The sequence below is a fragment of the Pelobates fuscus genome, chromosome 8 (assembly GCF_036172605.1).
Source record: "Pelobates fuscus isolate aPelFus1 chromosome 8, aPelFus1.pri, whole genome shotgun sequence".
Classification (NCBI taxonomy): domain Eukaryota; kingdom Metazoa; phylum Chordata; class Amphibia; order Anura; family Pelobatidae; genus Pelobates; species Pelobates fuscus.
The window spans coordinates 36,125,902-36,151,318 of record NC_086324.1 but is presented as its reverse complement, the minus strand read 5'-3'; the positions used below and the strand labels follow the sequence as shown (position 1 = coordinate 36,151,318).

At 40.7% G+C, this 25,417-nt stretch overlaps 1 protein-coding gene across 1 annotated transcript in view; it reads left to right on the top strand.

The window, feature by feature from the left end:
* LOC134571436 (sodium channel protein type 2 subunit alpha-like) overlaps positions 1–25,417 on the top strand; it is a 162,744-nt gene that overhangs the window by 73,948 nt on the left and 63,379 nt on the right. Inside the window, exons 13-14 of the mRNA XM_063429686.1 lie at positions 4,122–4,254; positions 10,852–11,090. Coding sequence (XP_063285756.1) covers positions 4,122–4,254; positions 10,852–11,090 — 372 coding nt within the window. The remainder of the gene's footprint in view (positions 1–4,121; positions 4,255–10,851; positions 11,091–25,417) is intronic.

The window sequence follows — 25,417 nt, the reverse complement described above, 5'->3', positions numbered from 1 at the left end:
TAAATACAATTAACCCAAAATTCAGTAACCTGTGTATCATATGGTACATGCCATGCAAGTGATTTTAATACTACTTAAGATATAATATAAATTAATATGTAATATTATATAAATTGAATATAAATAGGATATATAAAAATTAGAATATGTTTTTTCTTCAAAAAAAATAAAATACACACAAGCATACAGTACATAAACACATAAACTAAAGTACTTTACAGTTTGCCCCTAAATAACCAGGAGGTATGATCAAATATAATACTGAATTAAAATGTGATTTTATCTCTCTTTGCACATCTGTATTTTAATTGCAGGTTGATTGCTAAAGAAAGATACATCAACCTGTGAAGGTTGTAATGACACACAGATATCTTCTTCCTTTAATATGAAATAACTTTAGAATAACTCTACAGTAATAATTAGGGTTAACAGTTTGATGCCGACTAAAGAAACAAACAATAAATTAATACGATTTTTTAAAAATGTGTTTACAAACTGAAAACTAAAATCTTTGGATAGGTCCACCAATAGAAAGTTCCCATGTTGTTCAGAATGACGTTTTGATCCTTTTAAAACAAAAATATCCGCAGTATATTCAAAATGGCCTCCGTTCAGCCCTACTAGAAAATTTTGAGAAAGGCCACAGTAGCAAAGTAACTAAAAACTATTTAGTAATAAAAACCTATGGATGCATATACTAAATAGTAAAATGTTAGCAAATGCATGTAGGGGATCCTCTCCTTACACACTATAATATTTGATGAAAAATCTAACTATATAGTAGACATTTCCAGTAAGTGCTAGATATGAGTGTCCTACATTCCTTACACATTTTTTATGTTACTATTCTTGGACTTGTCAGGTTTTCGCATTGTTTTTTCAAAATTATACACTGTCTCTTTATGTGTCAGCTTCATTGTTTAAAATTGGGAACGTTCTCTTTAAGTCACAGGTGTTTGCATCATTTTCTGATGCTGCTTTGGAGATTGAATGTGACATCATAGTCTAGGCTTTTTAAAGGATGGCTCTCCTCTGGCCCTTTTCCATTTTGTAGTCCTTTCTGTGCTGATCTTTTGGTTCAGAGTTTGGTTTTTCCTGTACTCCTGTTTTACTGATCTTGACCTGGCTTGTTCTCAACCCTGACTTTGGCTTTTCTGACTATCTGTTTTCAAGTATACTAGCCTGTCTTGGCTAACTACTTGATTTCCTGTAGTTTGACCTTGGATTGTGCATTTTGTTTAGTTAAATTACACCTGTTGATGTCTTTCCTTTTAAGTCCAGCCACCCAAAGGCCTGACTTTTCTATCCCTGCCTATATCTATAGTTAGGGATCCTATACTCCAGGGCTTGCCAAATTTGCTTGGAATCTAGTACCCAACTAGAAAAGTTAGGATCCAGAGAAATCAATGCAAAAAATACAATTCTTAAAGAGACGCTATAGTCACCTGAACCACTACAGCTTAATGTAGCTGTTCTGAAGTCTATATCCTTTCAGACAAAAGGCAGTGTTTACATTGCTGCCTGGTGACACCTCTAGCAACAGTCACTCAGATGGCCTCTAGAGGTGCTTCCTGGTTCAGTGGTTCACACTGTGCAACACCTACATTAATGTTCCTTATAGGGATGCATTGATTCAACGCATCTCTATGAGAAGTTAATTTGGCGCAGTGGCATTTTGCTGTGCATGCGCAATAGTCTCTCAAAGCTTTCCTATGAGGAAGCATTGTATTGGCTGAGATCGGCAAGAATGTTGATCTCAGTCATGGAGGTGGGGCTAGCCGCGGTGTCACTAGCACGGCGTGGGAAAAAAGGTAAGTGAAAACATTTTTGCCATGTGATTGGAGGGAACACACACTCACTGACCAACACACACACATAACCTCACAGACAGACACACACTCACAGACAGACATACACTCACAGACACACACACACTCACACACAGATGCACACACACAGACACAAACACACACAGACTCACAGACCGACACAAACACACACACGCACAGGCACACACACAGACAGACATAAACACACACACATAGACAGACACAGACACACACACTTACAGACACACAGACAGACATACTCACTAACATATAATAACTTTTTTTAATTTTAATTTAAATCCACCCAGCCTCCCCACTTTATAGCGCTGGAGTGGATAGGCTTTCCCTAGGGTCCAGTGGAGCTGCTGTCATCTCCCTGCTCTGCTTCTTCTGCGCAATGTTTAGTGAGCTGGGGGCCAGAGTGACTTCCCTCAGCTCTGCAAGGTGCGTGAGGGAGCAGAGCAGGGAGATTATAGCTCCCTCCCTCGCCGCCACACTAAGTGAGACGCCGGCCTGCCTCGGCTCTCCATTAGCCAGTCGGCCTCCTCCTCCCTCCCTCAGTCATCTGCCTGTCTGCCTCAGCCCTGCGTGAGCCAACTGCCGCCACTGTTGTCAGGAAGCCGGTCACCTCAGGGGCTGAACAGGCTCACAAATCCCAAGGATTTGTCAAGCCTTGCTGTACTCACTTGTTCCAAGTTCTTTTGGAAACTGACAGGACTTTGTCAAAAACAATACCTAGTAGTCTTACATTTGCTTCTCTTATTAGCACAAGCATCTACAGAGAATCTTGTTGGTTCACTTGAGACCCATGTAGCCTTTCTAAACCTATACCTTTAAGGGTGCAAGTACCTTTAAGGTAACCACTGTTAAATGTTTCTCCAAAACATTGTGATAATGTACTATTAATGATATTCTTGCTAAGTTCTCATAAACCAGAGTTTCATTAATGGTACATCATCGCAGGTTTTTACAAAACATTTTAGAGTGAAACACAATAAAAGGGGCCTTACATTTAAACACATGACATGTGTGACATGTCATGATTCCCTTATATTCCAGAAGTTTGGTCCTTAAGAGGTTACAGAGAATATCTAGGTCCAGAGTAGACCAAAACAGGTATTTTATTATCCAGTTTTATTAGGCCGTCGAAATCCAGAAAAGTCTAAGAATTGTTAAGGACAAAACAAAAGTTGCCAGGAAACAAGCATCTCATTGATGTGCGAGATGTATGATACTTGGAGTATACTGGTGTTAACTATCATGCTAGATTAGCAGTATAATGTCCATCAAACCAAATCGTGGAGGGTATGGCCCATAGGTGCATTTACAAGTTTTTACCAATAAATAGTTTTTAATTACTTTGCAGCTTTCCTAGAACTTTTTGTTTTGTTATATCTAAATTAAGAACTTCAGTCTTCATATTTGGTCTATGTTTTAATTTATATTTAGTTTATTTGTTCAAAAGTTTGTACGGCAGGGTTCATACGGTGATTTTTCTTCTGGAGCCCTGCGTAGTGCCGTTATTGGTGCTTGGAGTGATTTTGTTTAAAATAAACTCTACATGCAGTTTCTTGGTGTAATTTAATGACATGTGCATGATGCCACAGAACATGAAGGAGGAAGAGCCTCTGATGGCTCTGACATCCACTAGAGATGGGGATTTGGACAAGGTAAACGTTGCCAAAATGTTTATACTGTCTGCAAAAAGGGAAGGAGTCTGTGCACCCAAACTACTTCATTAAATAAGTGCTTTGGGTGTTTAGATTTTCCTTTAACTAAATAACTGTTCGGTTTAAAAACACGTATTTTTAATAAAAATGTGATAACTGTTAAGAACAGATTGCAACATATTACTAGTTTGGATCATAAATCATCGATTTGTTTACAAACAGAAGTACTTTTTGTATCACACACATACTCTATATCAGTATGTGGTACATATAAATAATTAAATGTAGTTCTGCTTAAAGTAATAATAAATCATCAAATAACACATAATTAACTAAAAACATGAGTTTTAGACAGTGTTATATTGCTGAAGCACCAATATTAGCTGTTGCATGTGTTATGCTATACAGCTGCTTTAACTCTTGCAGCCCAGATGGTATGCGCTGCATGCCCCTCTGGTACCCAAATAGCTAGAAAAAAAAATACAGTAAATAGCCTGGCAATGCAGATTACCTACATACCTTGCATGGAGCATGTTCCCTAAAGTTACAATACATTTCTGAAAAACATTATGAAAAATTAATATGAAACATTTTCCTTAATGTGTTCTTTTTTATTCCTTAGGGAGCCAATACAGAGAACGAGATTAGACAAAGGAGACTGAGTTCATATCATGTTTCTATGGATTTTCTGGAAGATCCTATTCTGAGACAAAGAGCTTTGAGTATTGCTAGCAACCTAACAAACACAATGGAAGGTACAAAACAATGTTACAATGAATCACTGTAATGTTTAAAGCTGTGGAGGCTGTAAAGATATTTTAGAGACCTGACCATTTCCTTTTTTTTTTAGAAACAGATTTGATGAGCCTATGGCTCATTTTGGGGCATTCTCGCAATTTGATTGTTCGAATTACCGTACAAAGGTCTACTATTTGTAAAAGTAGACACTCAAGGGTATATTCTATGGTGTACATTGTGTCTTAACGTGTTGCCATTTTTTCATCAGTTTATGCCAAAGTTTGCGGTAAAACATTTGTGGGCCTTTTTTACATACACATTACAACGAGGCATTTTTCAAATCTGAGATGTGTCACTGTGATCAAACCAGCCAAATTATGCTCAACAAGCTCTTCCTAATAAAAATAATTAAGACAAATACCCCCAAAGTATACCTTTGGAACTACCTGACAAAGTTACAGCACCATGTAAGAGACCTGAATATTTCAGTTTTTACATTTAGAATTTCAATAGATGAATATGATCATCCTATTTCCCATTTTAATGGGTATTGTAGCAGTTAGACATTTAAAATTACCCAATAAATACCATTTGTGAAAGTAGACATCACGAGGTATGTCATATGTTATTTTTTGAACCCAATTCTTTCAAAGTTTATGGTATTCATTTTTTTTTTACATGTACATTGACATTTTGTGGAATATTTTTTTATTTTGCTACTGCAAGAAAAGTAACTAAATTTTGTTCGACTATATCTCATAATTATAGTATAACCCCTCCCCCCCCCCTTCCTCTTAGCATGCCCTTGTTAAGTTTTTGTGAAAATACAAAGCAGAATTTATAACCTGCCCATCGCAGTTTTTGGTTTTCTAATGCAAATTGAAAATGGGTTTATGGTGCATTTTGGGGCATTTTAGTAGCTGCCATATATAAATAAAGTAAAAGTGACCAGCATGGGGACTTTAACATGATATATTTTGAACTTTAGTGAGGTCCCATTTTTTTCACCCTTTTTTTTTTAAAGTTTGTGGTATAAATTTTTATTCTTCCATTTTTACATACACATTTTCTGCTTCATTTTAAATCTCATGTGTCCCACTGTAGTCAAATCTTAACTCTACTCATCAACATCTCCTGAGTACAACTGTACCCCATTTGCATTTACAAAGTAACAATTTTCCTTTATCCTAATCTTAATCCCAACCCTACAAATAGTGTTAATACGATTCCCTGTGCTGTTTTCCGTAGAGGGATTCCCTTCCTGGCATTAATCCAAATCCGAACCCTAATCTGAACCATTATATGAAACCTAATCCCAATCCTAAAATGAATTCTAAACCCAATCTTAAATATAAATGTAATAATCCTAATTCTAAACTTCATACGTATTCTAAACCTAATCTAATCGTAATCCTTAATTTACTCCTAATCCTAAGGGTTCTCCTCTGCTAATATTAGTACTGTCATTAGCAAAGGGAATTCTAATCTAAAACAGAGTGATATGTAGCTGCCATCTATTAGCTGTTTTCAGTATGACAGGTTCAAAGAGCTTGTCAAAAAATACTGGGAATAAAAATGGCCCTAGGTCATAGAGGAGAGCCCCAGAAATCCATTGATATTAGTGGTTAGTGGTGTGGATTTAACCCTGCTCACACCACAATTCTTTTACAGGCTTTTATATGCCTATATAAAAAGCTGTTTGTTGAGGTGACTTTCAACACTACAAAGAGCTGATCAAAAAGTCTGGGGCCTCTAAAAATGACAGAGGAAAGCCATGGATCTCCATTGATACCTGGGGCTCCCTAATGTGATCAGGGATTTAACCCTGCTCACACCAGATCTGAAGGACATTACCCGCTAAAAGCATTAAAGCCCAGTTTAATGAGAATAGTAATGAAATGTCCTAATGCCGTTAAGTAGTCTTGGCAGAGGATCAGATCACATTGTTTATAAGTAATTCATTAAGTTTTCAGATAATTAAAAGTAATCAGTTGTTTTTCTTACAACTTCATGAGTATTTTGGACTGAAGTAAAAACATTAATCTGAAATAAAAGAGAATATGTAAGAGTAGGCAGTGCTAATATTTAAAGGTCAAGCATAAACAGGAGTTAAGTAGCACCTATTGGAGACATAAGTGTGACGAAGTGCCCTTCACCACTTGTTCTTGGAGAGGACTAATGGCTAGCCTTTTGCCCTGTGATTATGGCCCCTGTGACTTATTGGATTTTAAAACATTTTTTCTGTCCCTTTAAATACATGGGAAAATGTGCCTCTTCCCCTCCCCCTTTTTCCTGTCCATTGTTCTCCAGCAGGGCGTTGTCCCAGGGACACTGCCAGACCAGTTGAAATTGGCTGCTTTGTCCCTCCTCAATCTCTCATCAGCCCTTGCTATTGCTTAACCCCCAATACGTAGCCTTGTCTCGTTATTGTAGGGAACTGCTATAATCACACTGGGGTTTGGTATACTTTGTACATTTCCTTGAGCTTTAATCACTTAGCTCTTTTAAGAGCTGTTCCTGATACGCTCTCCTAGAGGACAGGTCTTTCCCACACGGTCCTGGAGGACAGAGGCTGATCCAGGGTGGAAGGAAGCCTGCGAGACTCCAGTTAAGCTACGGTGGTTGTGGAGTCTGCGGTGGTTGTGGTGTCTGGTGCGGTGCTTGTGGTCCTCGGCGTAAGCTAGGAAGCGTCCGTCAATGGAAAGTACTCGGTCGGAGTACAGGTGATCTGTTACAGTGGTGGCAGGGGTGGGATGGCTTTCTAGTGAGAGGAACCGCATCCTGGAGACACCGGAATCATTACAGAGCGATATGGAGCCAGCTAGTCCCTGGACAGCGCTCGAAGTGGAAGATGAGTTTGACTGGAGGTTACAGAGCCTCATGGCCCCACTGGATAGGCCGGTATCAGAGGCAACCAGGTTGGACTGCAAAAGAGAGCGTCAGAAAAGAGATGTGGGACGAAACCATGGAGGGTGTCCAGCATTGGTGAGGTGAATGTCTCCCCAGCGAGGAGCAGCGACTACAGGTCCAAGTGGCCATGCGGATGCCTATGCTGGGAGAACAGCCCAGGTGGGAAATGGTGATGCAGCTTGGTTCACTGGCACAGAGGGAACTGTGGATCGACGACGCATACCAGGCGCTATTTTGGTATGCGGGATGGCCAAGTACGACAAACCGGAGGTCAAGGATTACAATGGCCCTGGCCTATTATGGGAGGCCTTTGCCGAACCGGAGTTCAGGAGTGCTGCAGAGTCACGGCTTTGGGACATACAAGACTACAGAGAAGCCATGCTGGATCTCCCTATGGCTGACGGCCTAGGGCCGGACCTGATTGAATTGGCCGTCCAGGAATGGGAACTGGAGCAGGATTACCAGTACCTGCTCTGCTCCAGTCAGTCACAATATACCTTGAAGGTACCGCCAGGGCAGTGGGAGTTTCAGGGAGAGGAGACAACCAGTCTCTCTCCTCAGCAGAAGTGTATCCTGTGGGGAGAGGAGGCAGCCGGCCTCTCTCCCCAGCGGCAGTGTTCCCTCCAGGGAGTGGAGACAATCGGTCTCACTCCCCAGCGACAGGGTGAGTTTCAGGGAGAGGAGACAACCATTCTCTCTCCCCAGCAGCAGTTTATCCTGCAGGGAGAGGAGGCAGCCGGCCTCTCTCCCCAGCGGCTGTGTTTCCAACAGGGCGAGGAGACAACCGGTCTCTCTCCCCAGCAGCAGTGGATCCTGCAGGGAGAGGAGACAACCGGTCTCTCTCCCCAGTGACAGTGTAATTTGCAGGGAGACGAGGTAGCCGACCTCTCTCCCCAGCGGCAGAGTATTGTATTGGGAGTGGAGACAAGCTCCCTACCCAGCAGCAGTATGCATCCCAGGGGGCCGAAGGTGTTGTCCTTCCCCCCCAGCAGCAGTGTGTCCTACAGGGAGCAGAGACAATCGGTCTCTCTCCCCACCAGCAGGACAATGTTATGGGAGTGGAGACGGTCAGTCTCACTCTCCAGCGGCAGCATGTGTTTCAGGAAGAGGAGCATATCACCCTCTCTCCCCAGCGGCAGAGTATTGTATTGGGAGTGGAGACAAGCGATCTCCCTCCCCAGCAGCAGTATGCATCCCAGGGGGCCGAAGGTGTCATCCTTCCCCCCCAGCAACAGTGTGTCCTACAGGGAGCAGAGACAATCGGTCTCTTTCCCCAGCAGCAGGACAATGTTATGGGAGTGGAGATGGTCAGTCTCACTCTCCAGCGGCAGCATGTGTTTCAGGGAGAGGAGCATATCACCCTCTCTCCTCAGTGGCAGCTTACCCTACAAAGGGGAGACATTAATATCCCAGACGGTGCAGATGGGACCATGGTCTCTGCACCCGACCTACAGGGATGCTGGACAGCCTGTCCAGATCCCCAGCTACCCTCGCAGGAATACCAGGAGGAGGAGGTAAGCGATGTCTCCCCTTCCCAGACAAATTTCATCCAGGCTACCCCAGCAGAAGCGCTGGCATCGGGGCAAAGTGCAGCTGGCCTCTGCCCCTCAAGTACCCACAGCATTTGGCCTAATTGCACCAGAGCGATCAATGGTGTTGACCCCCCATTCAGCCACCTGGGACGTACAGGCCAGAGCCGATGATCAGGAATCACCAGGTGCAGTAACTGTTTATTGTGGGTGGGCTACGCTTGTACTTGATTACTGTGGGTGGGTGGATCGACTAACTTAGGCACTGACCGACAGAAGGTCGGGTACCTGGTTAGTCTCCCCCCCAAAGGGGAGATGTGTGATGAAGTGCCCTTGCCACTTGTTCTTGGAGAGGACTAATGGCTAGCCTTTTGCCCTGTGATTATGGCCCCTGTGACTTATTGGATTTTAAAACACTTTTTCTGCCCCTTTAAATCCATGGGAAAATGTGCCTCTTCCCCTCCCCCTTTTTCCTGTCCATTGTTCTCCAGCAGGGCGTTGTCCCAGGGACACTGCCAGACCAGTTGAAACTGGCTGCTTTGTCCCTCCTCATACTCTCCTCAGCCCTTGCTATTGTTTAAACCTCAATACGTAGCCTTGTCTCGTTATTGTAGGGAACTGCTATAATCACAGTGGGGATTGCTATACTTTGTATACTCCCTTGAGCCTTAATGACTTAGCTCTTCTAAGAGCTGTTACTGATATGCTTTCCTGGAGGAGAGGTCTTTCCCCGACGGTCCTGGAGGACAGAGGCTGATCCAGGGCGGAAGGAAGATGGTGAGACTCCAGTTAAGCTACGGCGGTTGTGGAGTCTGTGGTGGTTGTGGTTTCCGGTGCGGTGCTTGTGGTCCTCGGCGCAAGCTAGGAAGCGTCCGTCAATGGAAGGTACTCGGTCGGAGTACAGGTTATCCATACTAATAAGCAATGACATGCCTTTGGATTGCTCTAATTTCTGTGCCCACTTTAAGAGATTAGCTAGCTAAATCACTGTTAAGGTTTATCTTTGTTTCTTTGTTTGGGGTCAGGTAGTTTGCCAGTCTACTTCCAAACATATTCAGATATATTTAGTATAAACCAGGGTTCTCTTAGTGCACCTGTTAGTTGAACTATGACTGGAGTAAGATAATGTAACTAAGTAAAGATCAGACCAGTGGTAATGTCACTACCTTAGAATTGGGTGATCCAGATTTAGATCCTGGTCAGAACACCTGTACAATTTACAGTAAATGTCCCTGGGCAAGACACCTAACAATATCTGCCTACCTCAAAGCTTCGTAGATTGTAAGCTTGTTTGAGCAGGGTCTTCAAATATACCCTTTCTATAATTATAAAGTGCTGTGTAATATGTTGGTGCTATTTAAATGCTAATAATATTAATATAAAGAATCAGTGCATGCAGTACAACTTGCTAGTAACATTTTTAGCTTATCTTTGTCTTTGTCAGCTAACTTGCCTGGCCAATTCCTAGCCTATACAGGTATATCCAGCATGAACTCGAGTCCCCTTTTCCACTTGTTTTTGCAACTATGATCATGGTCAGAAAATTTTGTCAATTTAGTACAGATACAGTGCGTCCATGGTACAAATTAATTAGTAGCCAAATACAATTTGCTAGCCACCATGAACTAGAAAAAAAACTAGTTCCTGATTCACCAGAGCTCATTTTACCCATAATTCCAAACTCATTTTTTTTCACCTCCTATTGACCTTAACCAAAAAACTATCTGGATAAATAACTAAACCATATGAGATACCTCCTTAACCATATTAATTCTGTACCCTTTCCTGAAGACAGGGTAGATCAAATAAAAAAGAGGCTACCTTCATTTTTGAAGGTTGAATTACAGATAATATTAAAAGGGGATATCTGGAACATAGATATAATATATTTTATGGAAGGAAGATACATAATAAGATACATAAATAATGTTTGTAAAAATTATTAGTAGATCAATTAGATTCTAACAGTCTAAAAACGATTATGCAATGTACTACCTGATTTTCTGAATAAACTCTTTGATAACAATAACAATAATAGTAATTTCTAAATTTGTTTACATTTTTCTATGTGGTTTTCAAGTTATTAACTATTTATCTGCTTTAATAAATGTGTCACGGAATTGTTGCTTATAGGAAACCCTCATTATATATTACTCTGTAATGTTCTTTTTACAGAACTTGAAGAATCGAGGGAGAAATGCCCACCATGCTGGAATAAATTTTCCAACACATATCTCATATGGGAGTGTTGCGATTGTTGGTTAAGAATGAAGCGTGTTCTCAACATCATCGTTATGGATCCATTTGTTGATCTTGCAATTACCATTTGCATTGTGTTAAATACACTGTTCATGGCTATGGAGCATTACCCTATAACACCGGAATTTAATGATGTCCTCTATGTTGGTAATCTAGTAAGTTGAACCAATCTCTTTTTACGAACAATATGCAATTGCTTTTACTTAAAATGTTTATCTGATACAGTGTTTTATGTTAAATAGTTGTTAAGAGATCTGACTGACATTTTGGTGTCAAAAAGGATTTTTTTCCTAATTTATTGCAAAATTGGAAAGAGCTTCCAACTGGGTTATTTTGCCTTCTTTTTGATCAACAAAAATAAACATAGAATGTGACAGCAGATAAGAACCATTCGGCCCATCTAGTCTGCCCAATTTTCTAAATACTTTAATTAGTCCCTGGCCTTATCTTATAGTTAGGATAGCCTTATGCCTATCCCACACATGCTTAAACTCCTTTACTGTGTTAACCTCTAGCACTTCAGCTGGAAGGCTATTCCATGCATCCACCACCCTCTCAGTAAAGCAATACTTCCTGATTTTATTTTTAAACCTTTGCCCCTCTAATTTAAGACTACGTCCTCTTGTTGTGGTCATTTTTCTTCTTTTAAATATAGTCTCTTCCTTTACTGGAGGATGTGAGAAAGGCATAACTTGACAGACACAAGTTGTTTTTTCAGCCTATAATACTATGTATAATAATAAAAATCTTCAATAATTGATTTGAACCAAAGGGTTAGCAAAACAAGGTATTTATCATTCTATGAATATTGTATATTGATGTGCTGTACATAATAAATTTTGAGAGCGTGGTACTGGAATTCACCAAAATAAAAGACAATGCTGATGCTAGTAATTAACAAGAATGATTGGTTTGATGTAACTAGGAAGATCAGCCATTTAAGGCTGTTAATTTCAATAACATTATTCTCCACATAAAAACATTTTTAAATCGGGCCATGAGTATGTAAAAGGTAGTTATACTTATTACATACACAGGGCCTGATTTAGATATCATGCGCCTGTAGACACAGAATTTTAAAGCGCCCCATAGTTCCCCCCCCCCCCCCAAACAAAACAAAAGGACAGATAAAGTGAGTTTAATTAATTTATTAACTGGACATTGCCAGCATTGACATGTAAACATGTAAACTTAATGTCAACATATACAACTGCATAAACATCTCAACATATACATTGCTATATGTATACGTGTGCACGTGTATACTTGTAATGTTTGAATCTGTGAGTTTGTGCAGATCTGTTAATGCATGCAGAGTCACATATAATGTTAGAAGTGGCTAGAGTAAAGGGAGGTTTAAGGTTTTGAGAGGGGTTAAATTTAGAGTTACATATGTTGTTAAGAGGATTAAAAGCTTGAGAGGGGATAGAGTGGTAAAATGGGTGTTTAGAATTATGTAATAGGGTTATAGTGCTTCAATTGGAGACTAAGGAATTATTTTGTATAGGTTATGGGAGGGGTGTTTTAAATTTAGGGTTAGGGGGAAATGGGTGTTTAGGATACAAGTATGTACCTATGATTGATTGTTGAACTGCAGGAGTTGTTATACAGTATGAATCACTTAGTGCTATAGCTGCTCCTCCTGCAATGTACTTCCTGTGTGAGAGGTTACTAGTGGACAGATCGACAGTAATACCTTCCACTTCCTTTCCAGCCTCACTCGCATATACTGTGTTTAATACCCTGTAAAACTGTTCCTGAAGCTCTGCTATTAAATATAATTGGCTGACTGGCCAAGGCTCCTGGTAGTTATCTACCCTCACCAGCCCACCTAAGCTTGAAAAACATATATTATAAGTGCTGTAAATAGGCACTCCTAAAGGACTGGTGTCTGAAGGAAGATGCCCACTCTGCCTAATTAGAAATCCGGCTCTGTGCGTATTAGGAAAACTGTTTATGCTTGGTGGTAGATACAAGTTTTGCTCTGTTTATGCTCAATCCGCATGTCAGACTGTGTCTTCAAATGCAATTTAAATCGAAATAATTTTATTCTGAGAATATTGTACACATATCAAGAAACACGGAACTAGTGTCAAAATGAGACCACCAAGAGGGATGGGAACCTAATACTACCTTATTACTTCCCGAGGGAAAGAAAATTACAATACGTGTTATCCGTTTTCACTGGGGATGAAGGTGGCAGGACTAAGGGTGGATCATTTACCCAAGTCAGGTCAAAGGAGAGAGGGGAAAATAATAAAAGGAAAGAGAAGCGCATAATATATGTGCGAACTCCAGAAATCGTATTGCAAGTTAACAAGAGACAGACAAGAGGCTGAATAACTTTTCTTCCAAAGACATTTTGGTGGAAACAGCAACATCCAGTCTATAATGCCAGAGAAAAGGTTCTTTGAGGTCCATGTTGCTGCTGACACTTATTCTGCTGAAACTTTGGCTGACGAAACACAAGATAACAAAATGCCATAGTGGAGCAAGCACAAATTCCTTAAGGTACTTGCAAATGCATTTTGATAACAGAAGCTATTTATCCTCCAATCATAGAGATGTAAGCTGAATCGCCATTATTGCTGCCAGATTAGAAAACATATAGGCAAGGTGATGTCATCCCGGAAGCAATTGTTTTCATAAAAGTAGATAAGTCCTGTACCAGATCCATCTAATGCTAATTTTTTTCCTCTTTTGAAGTTGGATGTTTACATAGCTATATTTAGGCTTTAATTCAATATCAGTTTGGAGAATGACTATAGTTTCATGATACGCTGTATAAGGTGTCTCTCAACAGAAAGCATCTTTTTGAAATTCAACTCGCAGTATAGCCCAGCAAAAGCACCACTTTAAAGACCAGCTAAATCAAGATAAATACTTTCCAGAGGCTTCATAGGTTCTAAGATGATATATTGCTCAGTGTGAAAGGAGGTGAACTGCTTCTGACAGAAGAGCTGATCTCCAAAATGATATAAAACAAAAACATTACACATCTGGATCTTTTGACCATCTGATTTCTGTCATGGACAAACCAGCAGAGACATGGACTATGGGTATTAAAGCTAAAGTATTTTTCTAGAAAAGCCTGCACAAATTTCAAAATATCCATAGTTGAAAGTATTGGTGGAATCCAAAATCTTATAGTGGGATGAACAAAAAGAAAGTAGATTAATGGGGGTTTCCAGTTGGATGGAGGGGTGTAAATATACCCATTCATTGTGCTGCCAATGGATAAAATAAACACATAAAAATAAATATTATCACGAGCCATCTGTGTGAGTGTATATATATAGAAACATATATACATATATACATATATATACACTCTTACACAGATGGCTAGTGATAAAAAAGACAGACAGTAAATATATAAAGGACAACAGACTCTAGGAATGCTGATCTGTTGTTTTGGTAGTATAATTGTTGTGTTGAAATTCTAAAATGTTTTAGTAAGAATATTCATTGATCTAGCTTCTTAAAAAGATGCAAAGTTAAACTTATACATCGTGACTGAGTAGTTGAAGTTCTGCCTTTTTTATGTATTGTGATCTCTTAATTGATGTTCAGAATATGCATGGGTTTTCTGTGTTAGCAATGCATATTTTAGGATATAAAAGCCTATTTTATTGAACACGATAATTTGCAGTGCAATAGATAGAGACCCAATTTGCATTGGAATGAAAAGCCTTTAGAATCAGAACTGCTTCTTAAACTAACAAGCTTACACTGGATACGGATGAACTAGGTTACAGTGTGGTAATTTCCCTTATGTATGGTATAATATGGTTGTAATATAGTCAGCACAATGCAATGTATAAATGTGAAGTCAGTGACTGTCTTGCTTCATAACATGTCATGTGAAATATTGGCATCTGCAAGTAGGACAAAAGCAACCTTTGATACCTAATGGACCAGTGTGGTCTCCTACTCATTGAATGGGGTTGTGGAAATGATGCCCAAATGTGGGAGTTTTTAGCTCTGGATCTCTACAGGTAGTGGAGGTCACAGGAGAATATTTGTGTTTTTATGTTTTTTTTTATGTTTTATGTTTTATTTTACATGAGGCAATTGCTTCTCCAAGCAGCCATCTGATTTTTATTTATTTATTATTTATAAAATATTTTCCAGGCAGGATACATTGAGATTTCTCTCATTTTCAAATGTTGCCATAGATCTCTTAAAGGGTTTAGATTGAATAAAGATTTGACTGTGAAACATTGCCCTGGCCCATCAGAATCTCCTCATAGAGATGTATTGAATCAATGCATCTCTATTGGGAAAGTTCAGCATCTCCATGCACACTGTGCAGCACTGATCCAGGAAGGACCTCTTCTGGCAGTCTGAGGAGTGGCCACAAGATTTGTTCATAGGCTGTAACGTAAACACTGTCTTTTCTCTGAAACATTAAAGGACCACTATAGGCACCCAGACCACTTCAGCTTAATGAAGTGGTCTGGGTGCCTGGTCCAGCTAGGGTTAACCCTTTTTTTTTTTATAAACATAGTAGTTTCAGAGAAACTGCTATGTTCATACTGAGGGTTAATCCAGCCTCTAGAGCCTCTAGTGGCTGTCTTATTGACAGCCGCAAGAGGCGCTTGCGTGCTTCTCACTGTGAAAATCACAGTGAGAAGATGCCAGCGTCCATAGGAAAGCATTGTAAATGCTTTCCTATGAGACCGGCTGAATGCGCATTCAGCCGATGACGTCGCTAGGAAGGAGGAGAGGAGGAGGAAAGCTCCCTGCCCGGCGCTGGAGAAAGGTAAGATTTTAACCCCTTCCGCTCTCCAGAGCCCGGCGGGAGGGGGTCCCTGAGGGTGGGGGCACCCTCAGGGCACTATAGTGCCAGGAAATGAGTATGTTTTCCTGGCACTATAGTGGTCCTTGTCACACTAAAAAACCTGCAGGGATTGACTATACTGACAAAAGTTGTAGTTGTTCTGGTGACTATAGCTCCCTTTTAATATTTTACACAATGTATCATGCAATCTGCAACTGTATCCTGCACATTTCAATAGATACTAATTCTTATAAACTTGTAAAATTTAAATTGCAGTACAGTACCGGTTTCATCCAATAATGGTTAGGTTCCTTCAGATGTCAGAGTTGTGCAGAGAACACTTTATATTCATATACCTTAGGAGGAACAGCTCTTGTGAGACTATGGCCGTGAATTAATTGGACTGATCATCATTTTTGTCAGTTTATCAGTTCCTGATAAGCCATTTATCAGTTCAGATCGACTAAATTAATGCCATTAAAGGCTTTTTGAAACCCGATAATTATCAGTTCCAATACCGATAGCCAACATATTATCCAATAAATGGCCTTATCAGATTCAACTAAAATGTATTGATTATTTGTTTTTAATTAATTTTTCCCACTGGCATTACTAGCAGCCACTAGGTAAATAGTTTTTTAAAAATCAGGAGCACAAGGGTTAATCATGTGGAGGCTCCTCAGCATTTACTAGCCAGCTGCCACATTAAAATAGTAAATCAAAATGAATGTTTCCTCAGCCAAAATTTCAAAAATATGATCCCTGTATTTAGTAGACATGCCCTCATGTATTTAATGCTGTGTCATTAAAAACTATCAAATGGACACAGGTCCCCCACATGCCCTCACCCATGGACTTTATGTAAGGGCTGAACATGTATTATTTGGGGGAAGGGGACATATTGTTGGCCATGTGTGTGATCTTGATAAAATAAAGCAAATTGGGGGGGGAGGAGGGGGAGGTATTAAATCTCCTGTATCCTTGTATTGGGTCATATTGTCAACCATGGGCTTTTTAATTTATTTATTTTTAATGACTAACTGTGTTAATCATAAAATATAAAAGTAAAGGTGCTAGTGACTTGTCTTACTAGTGACGGCTGTTGGAAAAACAGAAGAATGTAATATCCAGGGGAGTAAAATAGAGATCATAAAGTTAACCCCTTAAGGACACAACTTCTGGAATAAAAGGGAATCATGACGGAATATTTCCGTCCTGTGTCCTTAAGGGATTATTGAGGTTGCTGGTTGTGAGTGGCAACAAGTAGCTAATGTGTACAGAATACTGTTGTTGGCAGACCATACAGTGCAAAGTTTAGGACTGTGTGGGTGAATGTAAATTTACAATGCTTCAGAAGTATGGTTAGTCTGGTATTGTTTCATCTGTGGGAGCTGCAAATCAGGCTAGTACAATACAGTAGATCATGATGAAATAAACATTGATTACATTGGAGCTAGTTTTTGTGTGGAATAATTGTAATTTATAGTGTAGGAGCATGCTAAGAGGTCTATTTGTGTTCAGGTCCTATTAGTTGTCAGCTGCCAAATGAAAATATTTAATTTAAGCATCAATCAGATTTATTAAAGAAAAAAAGCTGTTCTTCTAGTGTTCAATATCACGTTTGGTCATTTTCTAAGATGTAATTATAAACTCATTGATTTTGCTTTCATAAGGTTAAATGATGGATGGGTTTGTGGATGGGTGGGTTTGGATGGACAGAAAGACAGACAGGAAAAACAAGCTCCAAGGTGACCCAGAGAATCTGTCTATACACTCGGTGTCCTTGAGAATGGTCTAAAAATAGCATAATGTAGGCTGGAGCTCTGATAGCACAAAAGTATACATCCAATTCTTATTCTAAATCATATGTTATAAAATACCTTCTTTCGTCTATTGTTTTGTTCTGTAATTTATAACATAGAGCATATTTTGAAGATTATTTAGATCACAGCTTTCATCTTATGATGATATATAGTTAAGTATTAATTAATACATGTATCAGAGCTTACATCCTCATTACTAATAAACACGGTCATACTCAGAGCTAATCCTGTAACACAAAATGCTTCTATTTATCCCAGATAACTGCCATGACTCTTCTAGATTATCCTCAATCCTCAAGACAAGGTTTTTTTTTTTTTTTCACTTGGATTCTCATCAGCCAGACAGATTTTCATTGTTCTCTGTTCTTTCATACCAAAGCTATGAAAAATTAATATGCTGCAGTGCTCTTTGTGTGCCATAAAATTAGCAACCACACTTTGGCCGAGATTGCCAATTACCGGTACATTGTTTTCTTTCTCTTGCTCATAGTTTGAAAAGATTAATTATTAAATGCAGTTTATTTTTGTTCTACTTATGCAAGTTTTCACCTGGCATCCCTGTACATTGCAATAGATATAAAAAGTGCGAGAACAAGGCCACTTGCATTTTGCTGGATAACTGGAAAAAATATGGGTGTCCTTGAACCACCCATTACCATTTCACGGGTCACCTTCCGTTGCCTACCTTTCCATTGAGAGGAGTAACATGGTTTCCAGTCTGGTAACACCAGTGTGATGAGTGTTACTTCAGTTCACACTCCCTCTCTCACTAATACTGCAAGACCTAGAACACACCACATATGCCTTTGTTCCTGATATTCCTGAACATTCCAGGTAAAATGGTAGCTGTGAGAGAGAGCAAGTCCACACCGTGCACTGCAACCACCAGGGAAACAAAGCAAACTTACTCTCAATCATAACTCTCAAAGGCTCTATAGGAGAGATTATTATTGCATCAGAATATGGGGTCTGCACATGATATTGGTTTTGTTCGTTTTATGTGGATTCTGCATGTACTTTTCCATCTCTTGACCAGTTTTATCTGAAATTCTTATATTATTATTATTGCTCACCTGTAGAGTTGTATGCAGTGAAAATAATTGTTTTGACTGGACCATTTCGCCTGAATATAAAAATATTTTCGAGACAGCTGAATTTTGGCCACATGGCAGTTTGGCTTGTTTACTTTTCATAAAAAAAAAAAAAAAAAGAATTTGAGGAAACGAATCAGACAAACCAAAAGGGTGCAAAATATGCCAATCAGTGCACTAAATATTTACATAATATAAGCATTTCCCTGCCATTGGGTTCACAGATCAAGTGAGAAAAAGTAACCAATAGAGGGAAGTTTAAATATATATATATATTTATATGTAACAGGAAGCTCTTCTGAGAGTGTCTCTGCCATTGAAGCCTTTCTCTTTTACTACTGTTGTGTGGATGTTAGCTAGGTCATTTACATATATTTACATCTGTGTTTGCACGGCTCACTGTGAGCTGAATGATTTGTTGCTGTGGGCGAGTCCTTTTAGATGTCCTTGTCCCTGCTCCCCCCTTCCCCCTGGAGGAGTAGAGTAGTTAGTGTTGTCTTTTATTTGGGGGGCTTGATGACAGAGTCTGTAAACGTGTGTCATTAAAGCTTAACCCCTTAAGACCGCAGGACGTACTATGCCGTCCTTATTTTGGTGGCTCTAAAAGCCGCAGGACGGCATAGTACGTCCTGCGATCTTATGTACTTACCCGGTCGCCGGCGATCCCACGCCGGCGATCGCGGTATGGGGGACTTACCTGGGAGCCCAGGGAGTCCCCCTGCGTCCTCTTCAGCCGCCCAGGGCCATGTGATCGCGAGGTCCTTGCGAGGACCCCGCGATCACATGGACGGCATAGCCGTCCAAGGCATTGCCAGCAGGGGGAGTGCCTGTAATGACAGGTACTCCCCCTGCTGTCTGAAAAAAAAATTAAAAATGTTAAAACAGTGTAAAAATAAATTATATATACTTAGATCATATATATATTTATTATATATATGATCTAAGTATATATATACACACATATACACACATACACATAAATATGCATACACTGTCTACGTGTATTTTAATATTAATATATACATAATTATATATATATATTAATATCAAAATACACGTACAATGATATTGATTAAATATATATATAATTTTCATTATATATATATTTATATATAATAAACAATAAATAAATATATAAATACGTTAAAAAAAAAAATAAAAAAATAATAAAATAATAATAAAAAAAAATATATAAAAAATATATAAACATGCGTAATTTCGTTCTAACTGTATTTTAAAATTAATATATATATATTGATATCAAAATACATGTAGAACGAAATAATATATATCTATATACATAAGTATATACGTATTTGTAGTCGGGGACAAAAGCCGTATACATGATAAGTTAGATATATGAGCAAGTCGGTTGTAGTGTGCCGAAACCGACGTATCGGGTAGGCCTGTAATAAAAGAGGGCCCACCTGTAATAGTAATATGTATAAGGGGAGAGGTGGGAGGGATGAACCAGGCAGCATCAGCCCAGTGGTGTAGGGGGCCTGAGTTTAAATAGCCGGGTAACCCCTCCCACAACTTCAGGCTACGCCTTCCAATTTGTAGTCGGGGACAAAAGCCGTATACATGATAAGTTAGATATATGAGCAAGTCGGTTGTAGTGTGCCGAAACCGACGTATCGGGTAGGCCTGTAATAAAAGAGGGCAAAAAGTTGAATAAGATACCTTATTACACATCTTTACGTTGCAAGATTCATAACGGCTTGTCCTACTCAAATCTAGCTCTGGTTGTGGTATGTATCTAGTATTATACTGTGGATTTCCAGCGTCCTAATGTTTATGGTGTGAGCAGGGACATTTTTCTGGAAGCAGCTGATGCTGCCCTGATTCTGGAGGAATGTCCCGAAAAGGCATTGGGGTTGAGTCCCCGCCTAGTTAAGAGGGTTCTGAAGTACATTATGAATTTAGCTGTAGTGAGTGGTTTGCCCTGCAGTTAAATAGGGGCATATTGAGATTTGGTCCTGTGAGTGATAACCTGTAAAGGTCTGACATTTTGACCGGCACCTTATTGCCCGTAGGATTGTCCCTACGTATTACATATGGCAAGAGGATGTGAACTGTTTGGTACCAGGATGGGCACTTAAGACATGGTGTAGCCAGCCAGGTAAGTTTTGTAGTGTTAAGAGAGATTTTAGAAATTGTGTGGGCAAAAAGGAGAGGAGTGTCGCAATGGTGACTAGTGAACGAATATCGGTTTTATGGTAATCGGTGGTAAACTTGTTGTAAAGGTGAAATGTCTATTGTATGCTTGTGATGTATAATCAGAGAGGGCAGCTCAATCCAGAAATCTGCCAAATGCCATGAGACGAGTTAGTGCAGTATTAAGCCATGGAATGTGGGTATAGCCAGCTGCTTTATTGTCAGAAAATCACTTGACTTCCCCTATCCGATCATACCTCCCCAGGCCTTGTAGGCGGCCACTATGGGGCAGATTACAAAGAAATGTTGACGAGGAATAGAAATTTTTTTTTTTTGAGTCTCAACTGGCCAGGCAACTCAGAACCAAAAGTCACCAAATTGGCTGTGAAATCAGTGTGTGCGGACGCATTGGTCCATGTAACTGGGAAATGATGAGAAATGGCGGGAATAACCTGGCCCCCAATCCAATGTGGTATGAACCTGAGCCATATGTGTAGGTCTGCTTACAACTAGTGCCAGAATGCAACTGTCGGTGGGAAGAAGACTCAGCGGTCGGGAAATAAATGTGCAGAATAATTCTCATGGCAAACCTCAATGTGCCCAGTAGGACTGTAGATCCATTCTCCCCCCACCCTCCCCGCTTGTTCTTCAGAAGGAAAGGTTCCCAGGACTCCGATGCGCTGTACCTTCTCTGTAGGTGGACATGTTCTGTAGCTTATTAGTGTCAAGATGAATGCCTAAGAAGGTCAGTTTGTGAAAGTGGAACCCATAGTGAGGAAAAGTGCCATCGTCTTGTGAATACTAACCAAAGCGGAGTGAGGGTGTTCTATCATGAGGAAGTTATCTAAGATAACCGGTGACTGCAGGACATTCGCTAATATTGAGTGTTAGTCAACATAGTGTGTTAGAAAATAAGATAAACAGCTTGGGGTTACTCTTTGCTCTAAAAGTTACACGTGTGGGAAATTCATGACAATCCCTCCATAAAATGCCATGAACATGCCCTTGGGATGGCTGAATAGGTAGAAGCTTGGAGGCATAGGAAATGTCTGTCTTGCCCACCCAAGCTCTGGTCAACCCCTTTGGCATAGTGCTGGGAGAATTCCTTAGAGGAAATCAATGAGTTGAGGCTAGGGGTGGGTAATTAATATGGTTGAATACCTTCTTAAGCAACGTGATTGTGTTGCGGGGTCTATTAATGCAGACAGAAGGTTCTGACACTCGTGAATACCGGACAGGAGTGTGACCAGACCTGTGTGGAACTGGTGTGTGGAAACCTTGATGTAGAAGTCGACTGAGTGACAGAAAGGCTGTGCTTAGAGGTAAAACTCCAGGTTGTCGATGCAAACCTTCTCTATGGTGAGGAGAAGTAGAGCCACTTACATCACAAAAGTCTGAAGGCTAGGATGAATTCTGGGATAGTGAGTTTCTGATTGAGTCTGGGATTCTGGTGTATAGAACGACGTACAGATCATCGTAGTAGTAAGACTCTAAGACATTGTGGGAGGCAATCAGTAAGGAGACTAAATTAACCTTTCCAGATGTCTTTGCATATGGTCATTGACACAAAGTATGAGGGAGTAATAATTTAAACCGATGTGCTAAGGGAGGGATTTGAAAGGATAACATAACCATGAGAGGGATTTGGGAGTCCTGTGGCTGGGATGTGCATCAGTGCCTGTGGAGATTCCAGTCTCTGTAGTCCATCGTTGATGTTATGTATGGAGGCAAGTAGAGTGGATATCAACGGTTTGACTTCATGTGATTTGGACTAGTGGGCAGGGGCCACTGAAAGGTGTGGCAAGAATGTTGGCCTCTTGGGGACTGTAAAAAGAGTCAATATAAGAGGCCATGCTGGGTGAGGCCCTAACTCGTAACCTGGAGAGGTTGATGTGAGGCGTTAGCTATGTGTTGGGCCGAGGGGCGTGTACCTCCATATGCGGATGAAGATGGGTGTTGGCCTCACGGAACTGATAATGATGAGGCTAGTTACTGGCATAGCTGGGTACCAGGCCGATAGCTGACATAGCGGATCCGAGAATGGGACGAGTAATGGGTAGTAGCGAGGTGGGTAAACATACCTTGCTTGGGGTAGAATGTGGTTTCCTTGCCAGAGGAATGAGATATTGGAGAACCTACAGGGAAATGATGGTGGGAGGCAAGTTGGAACTGGAATTGGGCTTGACTTACTGTGAACGAAATACGCCTGTATAATCGGGGTGGTTGTTCTTGAGGCTGGTCTATGAATAGGTAACCTGAGGACATAGTTGTTAGAATCCTGACCCTACAATGGTGGGTACAAGATTCATAGGACATAAATCAAATATCCCTATAAGTGAATAGGGTGAGGATCCTAGGCCATTACCAGAGACCATGGGGAGTGTTTAACCAATACTGCGACAATAATGGGGGATAGGCAGAGTCATGAGTGACCGCTAATTGGTCCTGTGACTTCTTAAGCTAAAATACATATAGGGGGATATGGAATACCAAGCTATGATGGCAGTTTTGAGCTATCCCGGTAGGACTTAGAATATTTAATTATGGTCGTGCCAGCATGGGAATGAGGGTGTATGTGTGGGGAATTAAGGATCCCCGGGCGTGGGCCTGTGTACGGCCTGGCAAAGGAATTGCGTGCCAGCGTTGGCTGATGTAACATAGAACAGTTAGAGTGGAGTTGCTGTAGGTTTAGTGATACAAGGGTCGGTTAGGATGATGAACTTGCTTGAGTAGAATATAGCAGCAATGAGTAAATAACCTTTAGGGCATGATACGTGATTATTTTGACGTAGAGTCAGGGGGAACATATGATTGTATGGTAAAGCCTGGTACACTAGGGTTTGTCCCAGGGAACATGACGATACATATGAACATAGGAGTGTGGCGTGTTACAAAAAAGGTTTAGCGAATAGGTGATCGTCCTCCAAATAAGTAATATACCTATCGTGGGAGCAAGTATACAGATTGGCCATAACACATGGTAACAAATGTGAACGTGATGACTGCCTCAGAACAGTACCAGGTCCATAAGTGATAGAATAAGACATATGCGATATATGATGGTAATGCTATATATGTAGTGAATATTAAATGCTTACCAGAGCTGAATTAGTAATGGGAAACTGACAATATCCATGCACAATCGTAAATAATAACAAGAAACATAGCAAATATAACAGAACTACAGGCGGCATGTAAGGATAACTAGTAGCAGGCTAAAGAACCTGGACATTTCATGTATCAGGGAACAGTGTAAAACTAACGAATTGGTACTATGATTGTGGTGGCCGTTGATGGAAGCATGGAATGGAAGATGGAAGCATGTAATTGAGATAGACTGGAGACTAGTTCGGTAGAAATTTGACGAAAAGAAACTAGCGAATAGGAATGGAACAAAGAGCAGGCAGGAGTAGGTGAACTGACTTAAGTCCTGAACGGGAAAAAGTCCAGAATATACGGTATGTAAAAACGTAAACGTGTGAACAATTGTGTGTTCATGGATTTGGCCCGTACGGGCAGACTCACGGTTCGTGGATTTGACTGGTACAGGAAACAAACGAGAGGTCAGCTATGTGGCTGGAAAGTACCCAGACTTGGTGGACACGGAGGTTTGGTCCAGGAAAAGGCCCGATAAGCCGGTAAGGGGTCTCATAGAGCCAGCGGGAATGAACAGCCAGTTCTGGAGAGGAGGTGAGTAGTCTGACTGCGTGTGGCTGGAACAGCATGATGGGAGTTGTTGGAGCAGGGAAAACTTGGTCCGATCAGCGTGGGAGTCAATGACCGTATGTGGCTGGAACAGCGTGATGGGAGTTGTTGGAGCTGGGAGAACTTGGTCCGATCGGCGTGGGAGTCTGACCGCATGTGGCTGGAACAGCATGATGGGAGTTGTTGGAGCTGGGAGAACTTGGTCCGATCGGCGTGGGAGTCTGACCGCATGTGGCTGGAACAGCGTGATGGGAGTTGTTGGAGCAGGGAGAACTTGTCCAATCGGCTTGGGAGACTTTGACCGCATGTGGCTGGAACAGCGTGATGGGAGTTGTTGGACCAGGGAGAACTTGGTCCAATCATCGTGGGAGTCTCTTACTGCATGTGGCTGGAACAGCATGATGGGAGTTGTTGGAGCAGAGAGAACTTGGTCCGATCGTCCTGGGAGTCTCTGACCGCATGCGGCTGGAACAGCGTGATGGGAGTTGTTGGAGCAGGGAGAACTTGGACCAATCAGCGTGGGAGTCTCTGACCACATGTGGCTGGAACAGCAGGATGGGAGTTGTTGGAGCAGGGAAAAACTTGGTCCGATCGGCATGGGAGCCACAGTAGGCCCAGACCAGCTTGTTTGGAGTTTTAGGCAGTCTGTGTTGATGACCTTTGAACCGGAAGTAGTCATGAACCAGGCAGCATCAGCCCAGTGGTGTAGGGGGCCTGAGTTTAAATAGCCGGGTAACCCCTCCCACAACTTCAGGCTACGCCTTCCAATATATCACTATGTATATACCTATATATAAATAAAAATAATTTAAAAAAAATATATACATATATATACACACATATATATATACACACATATATATATAATAATTCTACGCATATATTTATGTAATAATTTTACATAATTAGGTCATTTTATTAAT